Below are 17000 nucleotides of genomic sequence, written 5' to 3'. Positions count from 1 at the left end.
GGATAGAAGAAGCCTACAAGGTAAAGGTAAAACATGCATGCATGACAAACCTGAGTAGACAGAACCATAAGAAAAGCGGATAATTAATATAGAGCGTACGTAGAAAAGGGGATGTTCTAGGTATGGGAGACCAAGAACGAACCCACCACGAGGCAGAACCATGCTGCCATGCTTCCGACCCAGAGATCGTATTTATACCTAAAAAACGGCAAATACTGTCTCAGGGCGGAAAAAACCAACTAACCATAAATACTGAGTACTTAACTTAGCTGCTGCGATAGCTTGCACGCTCCATATAGATAAATCCGCAACGAAAGGCACAAAAAACACAGAAGAGAAAAATAATCACGTGTGACTCGTGTGCGCTAACTGAAAAGGATGGCCACCAGAGGCGCAGCGGTCGGCAGCATGGGATGGAGTAGTAGTAGTACGAGCTGCTCACTCTGTGGGTTCGGCTCCCCTCTTGGAGGGTTTTGTAGTGGGAGATTTCTATTGGCATTTGGCTCGTGGTAGTGGTCTCACTCGCCTAGTGTTCATACCGACACCCACCTCCTGGAGGGTGAGCGAGTCAGTTATACTGACCTTTTTCTTTATTTTATTTTATTCTCTGGTATGTGTTAGTACATTTACCCTAGAAATAATAGATTAAAGGATATTTCGCTGGCGACACGAGCTGAGCCCAGAAATAGATTTTTTCTTACGTCAAAATCCCTTTTATAAGCATTTTTAGTGGTGGTTTTAACTATTCGCGGGTTTTAACTATTCACGGGGGTGTCTGGTACACATCCCCCGCGAATATGGGGGAAACACTTTCGTACATATGTAGTAAAATGTGGAACCTTACCTTTCGGGTGAGGCGATCTCCGAAAGTGGGGACAGAAAACATGAACACTTAACTTTACGAAACACATTAAAAAATGGCAGAAAACATTAACACTAAACTTTACAAAATACATTAACAAACGGCAGAAAACATTAACACTTCTTGATTATCTCCATCTTCGTTCTTCATAGAAAGCATCCTCTTCTTTCCGTGAACTACAGCAACATTCTTGGGACCCATGGCTAATAACGTAAGTAATTAGTTCACACACAACACAATAAAGTAACTTACAGTACAACGAAAGCGAATCACTAACATGAATTTACGTTAACAAACGTAGTATATGTGAACAAACTATTCCAGTGCTTACGATAATGCTGCCGCAAAAAATGGTCAAGGAATGCCTTTACATAGAGGCATGATGCTGACCAATAGGAGAGCAGGATCTTACGGCAGTGACCAGCATCGGGAACCAATGGGAGAGCAGGAGGATGGTGGCGAGTCTACTCAGTTGGCAGCGTTTGAGTTTTAAAATTGCTCTCAGTGGTCCGGGTGAATCTCAGACTTTACCCTTTCACAACCTGAATTATTTTTGTATACAGAAGCAAAAATATCTTCGTTTTTGCTTTCGTAACTTGGATTTTTCGTAAGTAGGTTCTTTCATATGTCGAGGTTCCACTATAGATGCTTTACTTATATGAGACAAGGTAAATTTTCGTTACACGATGTGTTTTTAAGTCGAAATATGAATGTAATACGTCTTGTGAACTAAATTATTCTTTTCATTTACAGTTTACAGTGGTGACATGTTTATTGTGTAAAAAAATTATGTGATTCCATTTTTCACTTGATTCATTGTAGTATGAGCTTTACATAACTACAGTACTAATTGTTTACTGTCGTACGATGGTTGAAATAAAGCCAAATGGATGTTGTTATCCAATTCGGTTGTACTTAGCAAAACGTTGTTTCTCGTTCGGTTGTTCATGGGTGTACACATTTACACATCAAACATAACGTTAAAATTAAAACAATACTTTCATCATTCTTTTGTGCTGTTTTTTTAACTTCTTTATCCAGAAGATTGGCTAAAGTTAGGCTATTGTCATTTGGTCTCTCTCACTCCCTGATTTTAGGTATGCTGCTGCCTGCACCCGTTACGAGTGAAATGTAAAAAGATTTTCCAAATATTGTCGTATCAGTATTAATTGCTAACCCCATCGTAAAATTGGATTATCGTAAGACGAATTATTGTAACTTGAACACTACCTGTATTGTTAATAATGGTGATATTGATACAATGATGATACTGATACTGACATGGGTATTATGGTTGATGGTATAGGGGATACTTAATTAATATGGGTGATATTCATGTGGACCATGGGGTGAATAACCAGTAACAGGAGGGTGCTGTGTATGATGGCTATAGATATAAAGGCATTTATCGGAGGATGTTATTTTAAATCCAGGTATAATGACTATGGTGAAAGTCAGGTTGAGGGAAGTGAAAATAGCCAATGAGGTGTGTATAATTGAGGGTAGCGAAAAATTAAAAGGGGTTATTAGCATGATGTTGGTAAACGAGGTATCCAACATAGGTGCCCCATGGTGGAATTGTTGAATTGTATTGATACAGTTAGGAAATATCAGAAGAATATTTATGTGGGAGACCTCCGTGATCAGAGTGAGGATAATAGTTCAGTGGCTATTGTAGAGGGGGATAACTGAGTTTTCAGAGGCGAAAATGCAAATGAGGAAGAAAATCTTTAGCGATCACTAAGCTAATGCAGACTACAAAGAGTATATTGAAGCTTAAAGCGAAGCTTTGGCTGAATTTGGGGATAAGTTAGGGCTGACTAAGGTGTTAGAACATTAGGTGAATCTAGAAGAGGGGCCAAACCCATCTTTATTCCCATGTACTGTAAACCCTACAAAATCAGGGAACAGGTAGAGAAAGTGCACTAGTTGATCTAGCTGCTGGTCAAGAGTCATATGATCATTACGTTAGGAAAATGAGATCATGTTTGTCTTTTCGTGTGCCAAGTAGGGTTTGTTCATGGAACATTCTAGAGCAATTGAATGTGTTTGTATGTACGAACCCCAGAGCTCCTTAAAGTGTAGTATAATGAGACCGCAAGCGAAAAGCAGCCATTCTAAAAAGAAACTGTTGCGTGTTAAGTGAAAGGAGGTCTAGAGGAAAGTGTAGAAGATCCATCCAGGAAGGTAATAGTGATAAAAGAGACTTGTTAAACAATTGAACATTTTTACAGTTGCCCCGAGAGAAGCGGAGGTGTAGTGAATACCATTTTCTTTTTTCTTCCATGTCATGATTATGCATTCCTATTTTCTTTGTATGCATATCCATTTTCAATGTATTTCTCATAATTGTGGTTTCTCTCAACATATGGATTTGATTGTCACCAAATAAAATGAATTCTCTGACTGATGCTTTTATCTCTTTAGTTTGTGAAAATATAAATACTTTTATCACTTTTACTTTTTCAACTTATTTAACTAGAAGACATGATAAATAAAGAGATGGAAAAAAAGAGGTTAGGAAGTGCTACTAAGAACAGGAAGACGATATCAATAAAGATGAAAATTGACATCGTTAAGCATTCTCTTGAAAGGTGACCTCTCTCTCTCTCTCTCTCTCTCTCTCTCTCTCTCTCTCTCTCTCTCTCTCTCTCTCTCTCTCTCTCTCTCTCTCTCTCTCTCTATAGGCCAAACTTAACCATAAATAATGGTGGGGTATTGTAATAAGAAATACAGTAGGGCCTCGATAATCACGGGGATAGGGCCCAGAACCCCCCATGATAAGTAAATACCCGTGTTATCCTGGTACCCCCCTCAAAAATTGCTAAAAACTGCCTGCTTTAATAGTTAACCCACCCAAGACCACTATTCCAATGTTTATAACTGCCTACTTTAGTTCAAACACCAAATATGTCTTCAACTATCACCTTAAACTAAATTCAAGATAGTTTCAAAGTTATTTTACGAACATAAGCCTTAAAAATATGTGTAGTATACGTGCTACTGTACATATGTAACCTACTAGCCTATGGATTACAGCTAGAAGCCTACATATGCATTCTCATGTGGGCCTCTTTTCTTCACAACACATGTTGATATATTACACGTAATAACCTTCATCTGACATTTAGGCTTCTTTCCCATAAGAGTAAAAGAATCAGGGCTTTTGGATGCCACATAATTAACTCATTTATATGGGTACAATTTAAAGAATGCTGCGAACACAACTTCAATAACAACATAAACAAAATGTGGGCAGGCCAGTGTTGCCAAATGGGAATGGCAATTTCTTGTTAGATTTTGCTCCATAAAGTGCTAAAAAATTCACATCATACACAACAATGCCACCCAGCCAATTTCAACCGATTGCTCTCTTTTTCGATTCAAACATGTTTCTAACATACACAGTGTACTTGTACATTACGTTACATGATTCCTAATAATTTCGAAACCTATTTTGTTCAATTCCTGAAAATGGTTTTGCAAGATTTTGTTCTTTTTTTTTACGTGATATATCAAACATAGTAGAATAAAAAGAAATATTAAACTTGACATTACAAAGTTTTGATGTCAAAATACGTATGCTAGATGTATTTGAAAACAAATGCAAGTTTTCCTGACAGATGCTGGGTTGAAAATTTTCTTGCTAATTACCTCAAGAAAATGAAAGCTAGCATTAAAAAGGCAAAATTGCTAACACTGGACTCAACAGGTCCGTGTTAGTAGTACAAATGATAGTTATTGTATCATTAAGAATATCAAAATAAATGAAGTTGCAAAGCCGATTCTATTCATGTTTTTCTAAACAAGTAGCCTGAAAGGAAAACTTTATTTTGTTTGTTTCATCGTGCCACAAACCCCTGACAATGCAGAGTACATTATGATCATTCTAAACTATTTACTACCAGAATAACAATGATATTGAAAATTAATGTTATATATATTACCAAACATTATTGCTACCATGACCAGTACTATTACAATTTCAAAAGATAATCTTGCTGTGAACGCTACCGTAATTTGATTTTCATTTACGTATGTACATTTTGTCGGCTTGCTGGCTTCGCATAGATAAAAGTTGTTTTCACTGATATGAAATTACAGTGGCCCCCGTATTCGCGGGGATTCATACCAGACCCCCCTGTGAATAGTTAGAACCCGCGAATGTTTGGAACCCCTATGAAAATGCTAAAAACAGCCTATTTTGTTAGTTAAAACTCAAGAAAAACCCACTAAAGATTTTCATACTTGGTTTTTTTAATAGTTTTATCACAAAAAGTGCATTTTATGATGAAATTCATAAAAAAAAACCCAGGAATTTGTGGATTTTTATCATAGAAAAATACCGCGAATTTTCCTCCGCGGAATAATGAAGGGAAACGTTCCCCAGAGAAATCCGCGAGTGGTGAGTTCGCGAATCTGGAGAACGCGAATACGGGGGGTCCACTGTATTCCACAAATAGCCTTTTTATTATGACGATATGACGATAATATAGAAGGTAAAAATGGTTTTACGTGTTTCATATACGCTTCGTCGCAGGAGAGAGAGAGAGAGAGAGAGAGAGAGAGAGAGAGAGAGAGAGAGAGGAGAGAGAGAGAGAGAGAGATGAGAGAGAGAGAGAGATTCTTTCTTTAGATCTCCATTACATGAAGAATGAGTAAAAATGTATTTTATTTTAACCTTTGGAAGCCACCATTGAATATTGGCAGTGACAACTTGAACACAACTTGATAAACACTCGATAGTTATGGCAGATGACATCAGCAATCAGCTGTATCTCTAGAGAGAGAGAGAGAGAGAGAGAGAGAGAGAGAGGAGAGAGAGAGAGACTGTTGCCTGATTTGGTTGTAACATTGACAGATATCCAGTAGCAAAAGTTGAATAATAGTTGTGTATTGAGAATAATGATCATTTTAATAAAACTGTTGTTTTACTGTGTCTAATGATATTGCATGTATTATTACCATATTATAGTATTATGATATGAACTTAGCGATCTACCATTTGCATTCTGGTTTTGTTTACGTACTGGGCATGAAAGAACACATTTTACTGTTGTTCTCACGCTATTAAAAGGTAAATTTGTAAAGCTCGTATCATGATGAAATAGGTTGAAAATAGCGAACGGAATCTGTTGAATTTTTTAACATACAAATAATGCTCCTAATGCCATCTAATAATGAAAGTTGAAAATAGCGAATGGAATCTGTTATTTTTTTTTACATGAAAATCATGTTCCTAATGCCATCTAATAATGAAAAAAATAACTAAATCTAGTTCACAACAAGATGTATATATTTTTCATATTTTGACTTATAAACACTTCATATGTAATTTACATGTCCCATGTGAATTGAGTTTCTAGAGATTTATTCATGCCAACTAGAAGCAAGAAAATAGCTCTTGAATTGAGTTAAATACAGCGAAATTTCCATACTTCCACCCTCAGCTGATTTTTCCAAACCAAATCATTAATTGTTCTGTAATTTATATTACAATAGTGCTTTGTTTGTAATATGAGACTACATACAGCATAACTGGATACAGTGAAGAACATAAAGCATAACTTTTTAAAAGATCCAAGAAAAAGATTCATATTCATTATGTTTTTATTTTATGAGGTTCTCACGGTGCTTAGGCTAAGCCACTGACGACCAGAGTCTGACATTAAAAATTTGTAGAACTACCATACAGACCATAGTGAAGGATTAGGCAGATGAAATTCCACATTTTTATTAAAGTGTTGTTACATGTTAGAGTAAAATATCTGAACATTACACTGTCTAAGGCACTGTTAACTAGTCTAGGACACCATATGGTGGATTGCGTCGCCGGTAGACTTTTGAATTTTGGTTATCGGTGATTATCAGTTACCATCAAGCCCCCAGGAACGGAACCTTGCCAGTAACTGGTGGCTGCCTGTATTGTTGTAACACTCAGTATACAGTCTAGGTATCCCCAGATGTTCTTTCCTAATGCTAACTTTCAGTCTATTGCAAGGATTTAACTTTGTCTAGTGCAAGGATTTTGCTTTAGTGAAACGGCAGTTCCCAGTTATTGAAGGTCCAGTTTTATGGCACTTGTCTAGCGATGACGATAACTGAATTTTTTGGCACTGATGTGCTCTGATCCGCAGTTATCATCACTTGCCTCGGCTATCGATGGCACCGATCCTCTGTTAAAGGCACTGATAAATAACGATCAGTGCAGATAACCGGGGATCAGTGCTATTATCGCTGATTTTCAGTTACTGGTGGTTTTTGGTTATTGCTGATTTTCAGCTATCGTTAATTTTCAGTTATCATCACGCCATTGGGAACAGAACCCCTGCCAATAACTGGGGACTGTCAGTAATGTCCTTTTCAGTGACTGTCATCCTTTTTGTTTTACTATGTACACTTCAGAATATTTACTTACGCTTTCACCATGTCATGGTTATTCATGAATCAAATTGAACATAAAAAAAAGCTAATAAGAAAATACCCTTTGTAAGCCAGATCATCTGTAGTGTATTATCCTTTTATTTTCAGGATGTACGGGCTTTATCACAGACAGGGGAGATGTGCGAATAGATATTGGTTTGTCAAATAAAAGAATTATTGGTACGGAATTAGATGCTATCCAACTTTCTATATTTTCTCATCGGTTTATGAGCATAGCTGAGCAGATGGGAAGGTAAGTGTTGTGCTTATATTCTTGTGTCATATGTAATTTGAATCTGAAAGTTGTGTACAACTAATTAAAAGGAAAATGATGCTAGTGATTTTGAAGTTCACCTTGGCCACCATGCACATCTCCTTTTTTAGTGTAAGGTATCAGAACAAGCAGTAATATGTGAATTTTTATTATTTGGAATGAATCTTACCTACTGTTAAAGTTAGCTGTACCTTTTCACCCTTTGGTGCAATCAGCATTAAAAAAAAATATTTGCTTGCTATCTTGCTAGTGCTGTTTTTGTATTCATCTGTTTCCCACTAGAGCGTGCTGGTATGTTTATGTTCCATTATATTTCTTCATACCAACTTGTTATTCAGACAGTCAGACCAGCATTGGGCCCCATTCACACGAGGTGGAAACCACGCAGATGCAACCGCCTCGTGTGAACAGGACCTTATAAACGTGTATCTTGAACTGCACAGAATCTGCGGCAGTTAACAAATCCGCACGGTTGTGTGTGAACACCCCTGTACTCTGACATTGACTTTCCATTCACGCAGATGCAACTGCCATGTGTGAACAGGGTCTTAATAATATTTTGATGATTTATGCCTAATTTGTTCATGTATTGTATGGTGCTTGTTGCAGTTTTTGCTTTTATGTCATTTACAACAAGCAAGAGATGAAAGCATTAAATTTTGCAAGAGGATGATGTAGCCTATGTTAAACTAGCTTCTCAGTGTGGTTCTCTTGATACATAGATTTTGAGTGATATGATGAGAGGATGTAAATTTTGTATATTATCGGAAGATGTTAAAGACTGATATTTACGCTGGCAATTAGTTAGGGGACGTCAGAAACCTACCGTTTTTCCTTTTTCCGGTGTTGCTTCTCTTCCATTAACCTACCTGTTATCCTAGGTTAATTCCTCTCAGGGTTCATGATAAAAATAATAATTGAAATAGTATATTCTTTTGTTAACTAGGATTCAGGTAAATAAAGCATGTCTTGAGACCAAGATTCTGTGCCCTTCGGCACCTCTCTCTCAGCCGTTTTTCCAAGCCGCCAAACAACTCCTGCCGAGTTCAGAGATTTCTCTCTTCTATTCACTGGCTCCAGTGTTGCCAACTGAGACAACCTGAAATCCATTAAACATGGTGTTTTTTTCTTTTAAGTTCATATCACTGGCTGGCTCCTGCTCCATCTTTTTTGGAGGGTGTATTGTGATATAGGCAGACAGTAGAGTTAGTATAATTTAGACACATGCTTGTCTCAGTTACTCTGAGCCAGGTGTCAGTTCCGCCATTTTGTTTCTCTCTCTCTCTCTCTCTCTCTTCTCTCTCTCTCTCTCTCTCTCTCTCTTCTCTCTCTCTCTTGTGTCATGTACTTGTCTAGAGTGAGTTAGCCTGGTGATAGCTCAACTTTCACTTCTCAAGTATTCGCCTCTCAGATGTATTCACTGTTACGCACCTCTGACTGTTGAAGGGTTGCATGGTGACATCATCTAGTTAGACTTGATGGGTTTCATGATGGCATTGTTTCAATCATGATTTGGTTGAGTATCCTTTAGCATTCAAGTGATGCCTAGCTCGCATTGTTCCGTTTTTGTTTCCTTTTGGTGAAACTGGATTTGGTAACTGCTACTCTTTAGTTTCCTTTACCTTGGTTCCAGTTAAAACAAATGAGAAGTTAACACTGGTTTTGGCAGGTTGCATTATCATGAATGTAGATCCTTTGGGAGCTGGATGAGCAGTCAAAGAGAAACGAAAACTGTTTGGTGTATGCTGGCTCTCAGATGCCACTGCATCTTTTTCCTGTTTTGAAGTTCCTTAGAGCTGGGTTAGGTATTACATATGTTTTTTCACTTTCCTCTTTTCAACTTCAGTTTCTAGTTCTTGGACCCAGGATGTGAAGACTCCTCTAAATAGGTAAGGTAATTCGGCCTAATTGTGAGGGGAAAGTACTACCTCTGAATGGGGTATTTCTTTCTTAGCACTGCAGCTCAATTACTGTAAGAGTGATTTGTAAATTTATGCATATAACCCATTGCGCTCTTTGTAGGTAGTCCCCTGTAGTCATTTTAAGCTCTCGGTCACTTGGAGGAACTGGAGCAGTGAGACTTTTTGATGCATGGAAATTATTTCTTAGATACATGCTATAGCCATGAAAAAAGGGCATTTGCTATTAAATGTATATTAATTTTATAGTAAATACATTTTTTATGATAAAAAAATGTATTTAGTCACGAAAATAAGATGAAAATACAGTAATCAGTAAATTTTTTTAGACAAAAATAGTCAGCGAATCACAGAATTTTCACAGAAAAATCTGTGAATAACTGAATCTGCAGGTGCCTTACCACAAATAAGTTGGGGTCCACCATATTACAGTACTAATAGTGTATGTGACATATTTGGCGCTATTACTGTAGGCAAAAACCCTGAAATTGATATTTCAATTTTGCAGTGATATATCCAGAAGTATGATATACCACAGCCCCGTTATCTCTGTGCACTACTATACTGTAGTTAAGGGATTTTGATGTAGGAAAATCTATTTCTGGGTGATTGGCTCGTGTCGCCCTATGAAAGTATCCTTAATATCATTCTTTCTAGGCAAAATTAATCTAAAATTACCAGAGAAAAACAAAATTAAGAAAATGTCAGTAAAACTGCTCGCTCACCCTCTATAAAAGAAGTGTCGGTATGAGAATAGGGGCGAGTGGGATCACTACCACGAGTCATTCACCATTTAGACCTTCCAATCTAAAATCCCCACCAGAGAGAGCTGATACTAAAGGGTGATACGGCGCTACTACTACTACTACTGACGCCACGGACAGCAGCGCCCCTAGCGGTCATCCTTAATCTATGAACATCTTGTCCTGCAGGGTGGGTAAACAAAGACAGGGTGGGTTTTCATAGGGCGACACAAGCCAATCACCCAGAAATAGATTTTTCCTACGTCAAAATCCCTTTCTGGGTCTCAGCTCGTGTCGGCCTATGAAAGAGTACCAGAGAAACAGACAAGATGGGAATAAGGACAAATGAAAATCAGTTGTAAAAAAGAGGTATATAATATAAGTGAATCAGGGACATTACAGTATACAAACTAAGTACTTAAAGCTAACTTATCCTAAACAATGACATGATAAAGGAAAGCAACAATATAAAGTACTTAAAATTAACTTATATTAAACATAGTAATATCCAGTAATGCAATGCAAATTAACAAAATAGATTCACTTAAGTAAGATATTTACATAATATACAAAACACATTGGTTGGTCCTACCTAGCATAAAATAAGGGTAGGGACAACTGAAGTACATTATAATACATAGTGTGGATGTCCCTAGCAAAAAAAATAAGGGACAATCCACCAATATGATCTCAGCGGCTAAGGCTAGAGTATCCGAGTAGCATGGCAATAGGGTGAGGCATGTTGGACGAGGTAGGTAGAAAGGAGACCTGGATCTATACTATGACTACTATACAGTATCAGGAGAAACATGTTTTCCCCCTGCTACTGCAGAAAATTTAAAGATTCCAAGGACTTTAGGTAGTGACGTTTAAAGACTGTCGGAGATTTCCATCCAGTATACTTTTTAAGATCCTCAAAGTTCATATTTGTTCAAAAGTAGTTAATTGAGGTGGCTACTCCTCTGATGTCATGTGCTTTTGGAAATGAATCAGGATTGGCTTGTTTAATGAAGTAAAGGATCTGTTGTCTAATTCCTTTTACTGATAAAGTACCACCATTTTTCTCTCATAAATAGAGAACCTGAGGATCTTGAGGATGTGCGAGATAGAAAGGCTCTTAAAGTTGATACTGGGCAGAGAGAAGGATCTTGCGAAGTGGGATGACTTTCCAAGGAGCCCACCTTCTTGCAAGAGGATCCTCATTTTTAGCCAAAAACTACGATCCGGAGCAAGCAGAACTTCTCCTGAGGGGAGGAATTCCACATGACCCGCATCTCTGGATAGAGCCGACAGTTCTGAAATTCTAGCTCCTAAGCTAGGCTTAATAAGAATAATGTCTTTCTAAGAAGCATTATGAATGTACAAGACGAGTTGTCAGTATCTGAGGCTAGTTTGAGGACATCATTTAAGAACCATGAGACTGCAGTAGCCTTTGAGAAGGTCTAAGTCTAGCACAGGCTTTAGATAGACGTAAAGTAAGATTTCTGTTAAGTCTATCTGGGAAACCAACTGAAGATCTTCCTCAAAGCCGATTTATGAGTAGTAATAGTGCTAGCTGCTAAACCTTTTTCAAACAAGGATCTGAAAAAGGATATAGCCAAGTTTACTGTCATGGTTTGTAGTGTTTGATTCTTCAGGAAGGATGCTAATTTTTTAACAGCTGAGTCATATTGTCTAATAGTTGACTCTCTCTTATCTGATTCTTAGGAAGAGGAGTTTTGTGGATCAATGTTTAGCATCTTTGTTAGCCACAAACTTCATGAAGTCCTAAAGTTAGGGTTAGGGTCTGAAGAATTCCTGAGGAAGCGAACACAGTCCTCATTTGTACTGATTGTGACAGCTTTGGGATTGGGAATCCGTTGAGGTCGGAGACCCAATTCCAGAAGCAGAGGATACCAGTTGCTCTTGGGCCAGTCTGGAGCAATCAGAGTACTAGTCCCTTGAAAGTCCCTCAGCTTGCTCAAGACTTTCAAAAGAAGATTCACTGGAGGAAAGACATAAATTTTTCCCCACTGATTCCAATCTAACGACAGGGCGTCCGTGGCATAAGCCAGAGGGTCCAGGTTGGGGGCCACATAGCAAGGGAGCTTGTGGTTCGCTTGTGAGGCGAAGAGATCCACTTGGAGACCTGGGACTCTCCGGCATATCCACTGGAATGACCTGTCGTCCAGGGACCAGTTCTGATTCCAGAGGGACCGACCTGGACAAAGCGTCTGCTATCACATTTCTTACCCCCGCCAGGTGAGTGGCGGACAGATGCCATTTGTGTTTGTCTGCTAGTGCAAAGATGGCTATCATGACATGGTTCACATGTTTGGATATTTGGACCCTCCTCTGTTGATGCAATGAACTACCACTGCACCCTGTCGCCAAAAACTAGTCTTGAGATGAGAGCTTTTTCGGGGGGGGGGGGGGGGGGAAGAAGTCTCTTCAGGGTAAGAAATACTGCCATTGCTTCCAAGACGTTTATGTGAAGCTGGCGGAACTGAACTGACCAAGTCCCCTGAACTTGCTTGAATTGAGAATATCCCCCCACCCGGACAGGGAGGCATCTGTGTGAATGGTTAACACTGGAATGGGGATATTGAAGGGGTACTAGTTTGGCCAGGTTCTTCACTTTTGTCCATGGACGAGCTGATTGCGAAGAATCTGTGGAATTACTGACAATTTGTCTCGAGATTTGGCGTTTGCTCTCGATCGCCAAACTCGGTTTTATATCTTTCAGCCTTGCTTTCAGGAGGATGTCTGTCACTGAGGCAAACTGAAGAGAACCTAGGATTCTTTCCTGGTTTCTCCTTGATGTTTGTTTGCATTTGAGAAATTGTTTCACAGACTTGGCTATTTCTTTCCTTTTGACCACCGGAATTGACAGATTGTGGGAAGACAAATCCCATTGGATTCCTAGCCACTGAAAACGAGACTCTGGAGTAAGTCTGGATTTTGTCTTGTTTATCTGGAACCCCGATGTTCCAGAAATTGAACTACCTTTTTCGTGGCTTTGAGACATTCCTCGACTGTTGGTGCCCAGATCAACCAATCGTCGAGGTATGCTGCTACCATTATCCCTTGATGTTCTCAACTGTTGAACCACCACTTCTGCTATTTTCGTGAATACCCTGGGGGCTACATTCAGACCGAAGGGCATCACTTTGAATGAGAACGTCTGATTTCCTAGTTTGAAGCCTAGGAATGGGCGGAAGTGCCTGGCTATAGGGATATGATAGTATGCGTCTGTAAGATCGATGGAGCATGTGACGGCCCCACGGGAAGTAAGGTCCTTACTTGCGAGATGGTAAGCATTTTGAACTTGTCGCAACGAATGAACAGAGTTTAGCTTTGACAAGTCTAAGATTACCCTTCTTTTTGTTGAGCCTTTCTTTGGCACGCTGAATAAGCGACCTTGAAATTTTAGATGCTTGACTCTCGCAATAGCTCCTTTCTGAAGGAGTTCCCCTTCGCGAATCTTGTCAATTCCTTTGATGGTTCCTGATAAAATGATTTGATTGGAGGGGGATCTTTGATCCAACTCCAACCAACCCAATCCCTTGGACACACGATGCTCTGTGCCCATTTGCTGAACCCCCACCTGTGACGGAAGAGGAACAGCCTCCCTCCTACCTGGGGAGCCTCACTGTTGTTGGGCGGGTTGACCTCCGCGCCCATCCTCTGAATTGCCTTCCCCTTGCCGCTCTCCCTGTGCCACGCTGGCGAAAGTGGCCTCTCGCCCTGCTACCTCTCGAAAAAAAAAAAGTCCTATTTAAAGGCCTGGGTAAACAAGCCTGACCTTCATACATAGAGTTGAAGGCCGGCGAGACTGCGTAGGAGTAGAGGGTTGCGACTGAGGGGACACAGGAGGATGGGTTGGGCCTGTTTCGAAGTCGATGGTTGTCCCTGTTGGGTAACTGGGACGGCCTGAACGAACTGCTGTTGCTGTGATGTTGCTGTTGCTGCTGATGTTTGCTGTTGCTGCTGATGTTTACCAGACTTCTTGAGTTTCCTACCAGCAGCAGGGCGGATTCTTGCTTCCTCTTAGAAGAGATGCCCCACCTAGCCCTAAGGCTCTGGTTGAGCCTAGCAGCCTCGTGGTGCACCTCATTCACAGCGGATCTGGGAAGAGGTCCGCCCCCCACATGCTGGAAGCCAGGAGTCTATTAGGTTTCGTGCCTAATAGTGCACTCCTGCAGAACGTGCTTTCGGCAGTTCCTCCTAGCTTGGAAGAAGTCGAAAGCATCCGTCTGAACTGTTTGGAGCTGAGACTTGGCCAGAATCTTGATAGCGGTTCTGTGCCATACGACAGTTGCCGCCATTTCAGTGATAATCAAGGAGTTGAGGACCTCCCAAACCTAGTTCGAGCATCGAACTCTGCCTGAATCAAAGTATCAGGCAGCCTTGGAAGCTTTTCGCCAAACTGGTCCATTGCGCAGTCTGGCTTAAGCTTACCAATCGTGAATGTGGCAGGCAAGTTCTCCCACAATTCTCCAAAGGCTGGAAAGAGCGGTGAAGTAGAGTCAGCTTCCTCAGCTGTGGCATGGGCTCATCCTTGAGGACTGCCCCTGAAGAGTCGCTTCCACTATTTTGGTAGCGAACGGAAGAGAAGCCTCCTCCTCCGTCGCAAAAATAGTGAAGGACTCTTGAAAGCCTGGAGCTTAGTGTTGGTACAACTCCCAGTTCCTCCAGGCAGTGAACCCATTCCCACTGTGCGTGCTCTCTACTATATGCACGTTTTTCTCGGGAAATCTTGTCCTCCTAGTGAGGGCCGCCACGGTCAGCCTAGCATATCCAATGAAAGGCTGAGTAATCCCGGAGGATAAAACTCGAAGTCCTCAATCCTTCGAGTTCCACACTCCGGGACAGAGATCATACCGTCCTTGAATGGAGCGTAAGCGGCCACTCTCCATGGGTTATCCATGGAGAAGGCTGGTAGCGACTCATATGGAGGTAGCTGGAGAATGCCAGTACCTGCTACTGGGGAGATTGGTTGAGGAGCCTGAGAAAGCCCAGCTACTCGGTCCTCATTCTCTCTAACTCTGTTAGAGAGATCTTGGATGGATTGGCCCGACTGACTGAGGGTGTTTGACAGCTGCGCAAACATCTGTTCAAACCTGGTTCCGAGGGCGGAGACCTGCGAGCCGACCATCTCTCCCACCTGTTGCATCACCACTGCTGAGAAGGCAGTGGGATCAAAGGAGCTCGGTCCCGCTACTCCAACCGGCGTTGCCGGAGTGGATGCGGTGGAGGCCGGAGAAGGCATTGGCTCGGCTGAAGCGCGAGCCTTCTCCTTAGAAGTCTTGCTTCTAGAGCTCTTGGAGTACGAAGAGCTCGGCTTAGCCTTCACCGCGTCAGCATAGGAAGTCGAAGACTTCTTTGTCTGAAGAAGACGACGACGACTTCTTAGAAGTCGTCTTGTGGAGGGTCTTCTGTTCTCGTCTGTCCCTTCACCTTTGGGGGTACGAGAGAGCGGGAGAGCGGGCAGGGATCTCAGATCCCGTAAAGCCTTGAAAAGAAGCAGTAGAAGGGACAGGAGAAGATCCAGGAGTGCCCAAGGAAAGACCTTGGGCGCCCGACACACCTACCTCAACCAACAAATCCTCCGCCCCTACCGCCATAGGTTCGATGTTCAGGTCCAAAGTTGCGACGTCTGGGACCGGCTCCTGCGTGGCCGGAGCGGACCCGACGACTGCTGCACCTCTTGCTGTATGGAAGCGATGAGAGGGGCTGCTGAGGTGGATCACGTAGCCTGTTGACTTGCCGCCGGGGAAGATCTGAACGGCCAGCTTCTTATCTAAGATGTACGGCTGGCCCTTGGCGGCGTTCTTCCCGAAGCACCGCCCACCCAAAGCCAAGCCTTCAGGGGTTGCTAAGGCGACTTCCTTCACGGCGGCAGCCTGAAAGAGAAGGCGAAATGAAGCTTCTAGTGGCGGGGACGGGGTTTAACAAGCTTATGACTAAGTGTTATTAGTAATACGATAAAGAAGTCTAAGAGTCGACTTACCCCCCCCACCAGCTGACTGACAAGGTCATAGCAAATGGTGCAGGCTTCTGGGTGCCAGACGATCATGGCGTTGTGGGTCGTGGCACACGGGGCGTGAGTCCTGCACTCATCGTGGGTCGTAGGGGTCGTAAAGTGTCGCGTTACAACCCAGGACCTGACAGTTGGTAGCCTGTAAGTGGAAAGATACATAAGTATCAGGAGAACACTTACAGCCTAACAATTGCTCCGCTGCATGCCGGAGCGTGAAAGTTAGATTAAACCAGAGCCCCGCCATAATACGTGTGGTAACTAGGCGGTTGGAGTTGTCTAAGGCTACGCCGGAGACAGGAGAGAATATCCAACCAGGTGTGGTGGTGAGCCATGAAACCACGACGGAGAACGACGGAGATGGTATACACAAAGTTAGTTAATACTAAAATTCACCGTAAAATTAGGGTATATCCTTATATTATAACGAAATATATATAAACTCTTTTCCTCGTCTACTAGAAGAGTGCCCGGTAAGAAGCAAGCTCTCCTCCGGTAGCGGGAAAAAGGCAGGATATAGTAGGCAAGCACAGACACTAGTAGTGACCACCCCGCCCGCTGGCGGAGCCAGACGAACTATAACCAAAGGGGCCCCGGCTGCAGCGGAGGCTCCGTTCGTTACAGTAGGGGAAAGGTGGGACTGAGCAATGGGGGGGGGGGTTCCCGGCGTAACGCGGCGGGAGAGAGAGGGGGGGGGTGGCCTACTCCTCCCCGTCCCAACAACTACCCCGTCTCGGTGACCGTACCCGAGACAAGTGGT

The 17000-nt window shown here is 41.7% G+C and overlaps 1 protein-coding gene across 1 annotated transcript in view; it reads left to right on the top strand.

Annotated features, from left to right (window-relative positions):
• The window catches only part of LOC135221310 (5-oxoprolinase-like), a 709982-nt gene that overhangs the window by 403643 nt on the left and 289339 nt on the right, over positions 1-17000 (top strand). Inside the window, exon 10 of the mRNA XM_064259114.1 lies at positions 7394-7538. Within this exon, the coding sequence (XP_064115184.1) occupies positions 7394-7538 (145 nt within the window). The remainder of the gene's footprint in view (positions 1-7393; positions 7539-17000) is intronic.

This window comes from Macrobrachium nipponense, chromosome 2 (assembly GCF_015104395.2).
Source record: "Macrobrachium nipponense isolate FS-2020 chromosome 2, ASM1510439v2, whole genome shotgun sequence".
In the NCBI taxonomy this organism is placed as follows: domain Eukaryota; kingdom Metazoa; phylum Arthropoda; class Malacostraca; order Decapoda; family Palaemonidae; genus Macrobrachium; species Macrobrachium nipponense.
The sequence above is the reverse complement of the archived record's forward strand: the minus strand, read 5'-3'. Positions and strand labels throughout refer to the sequence as shown.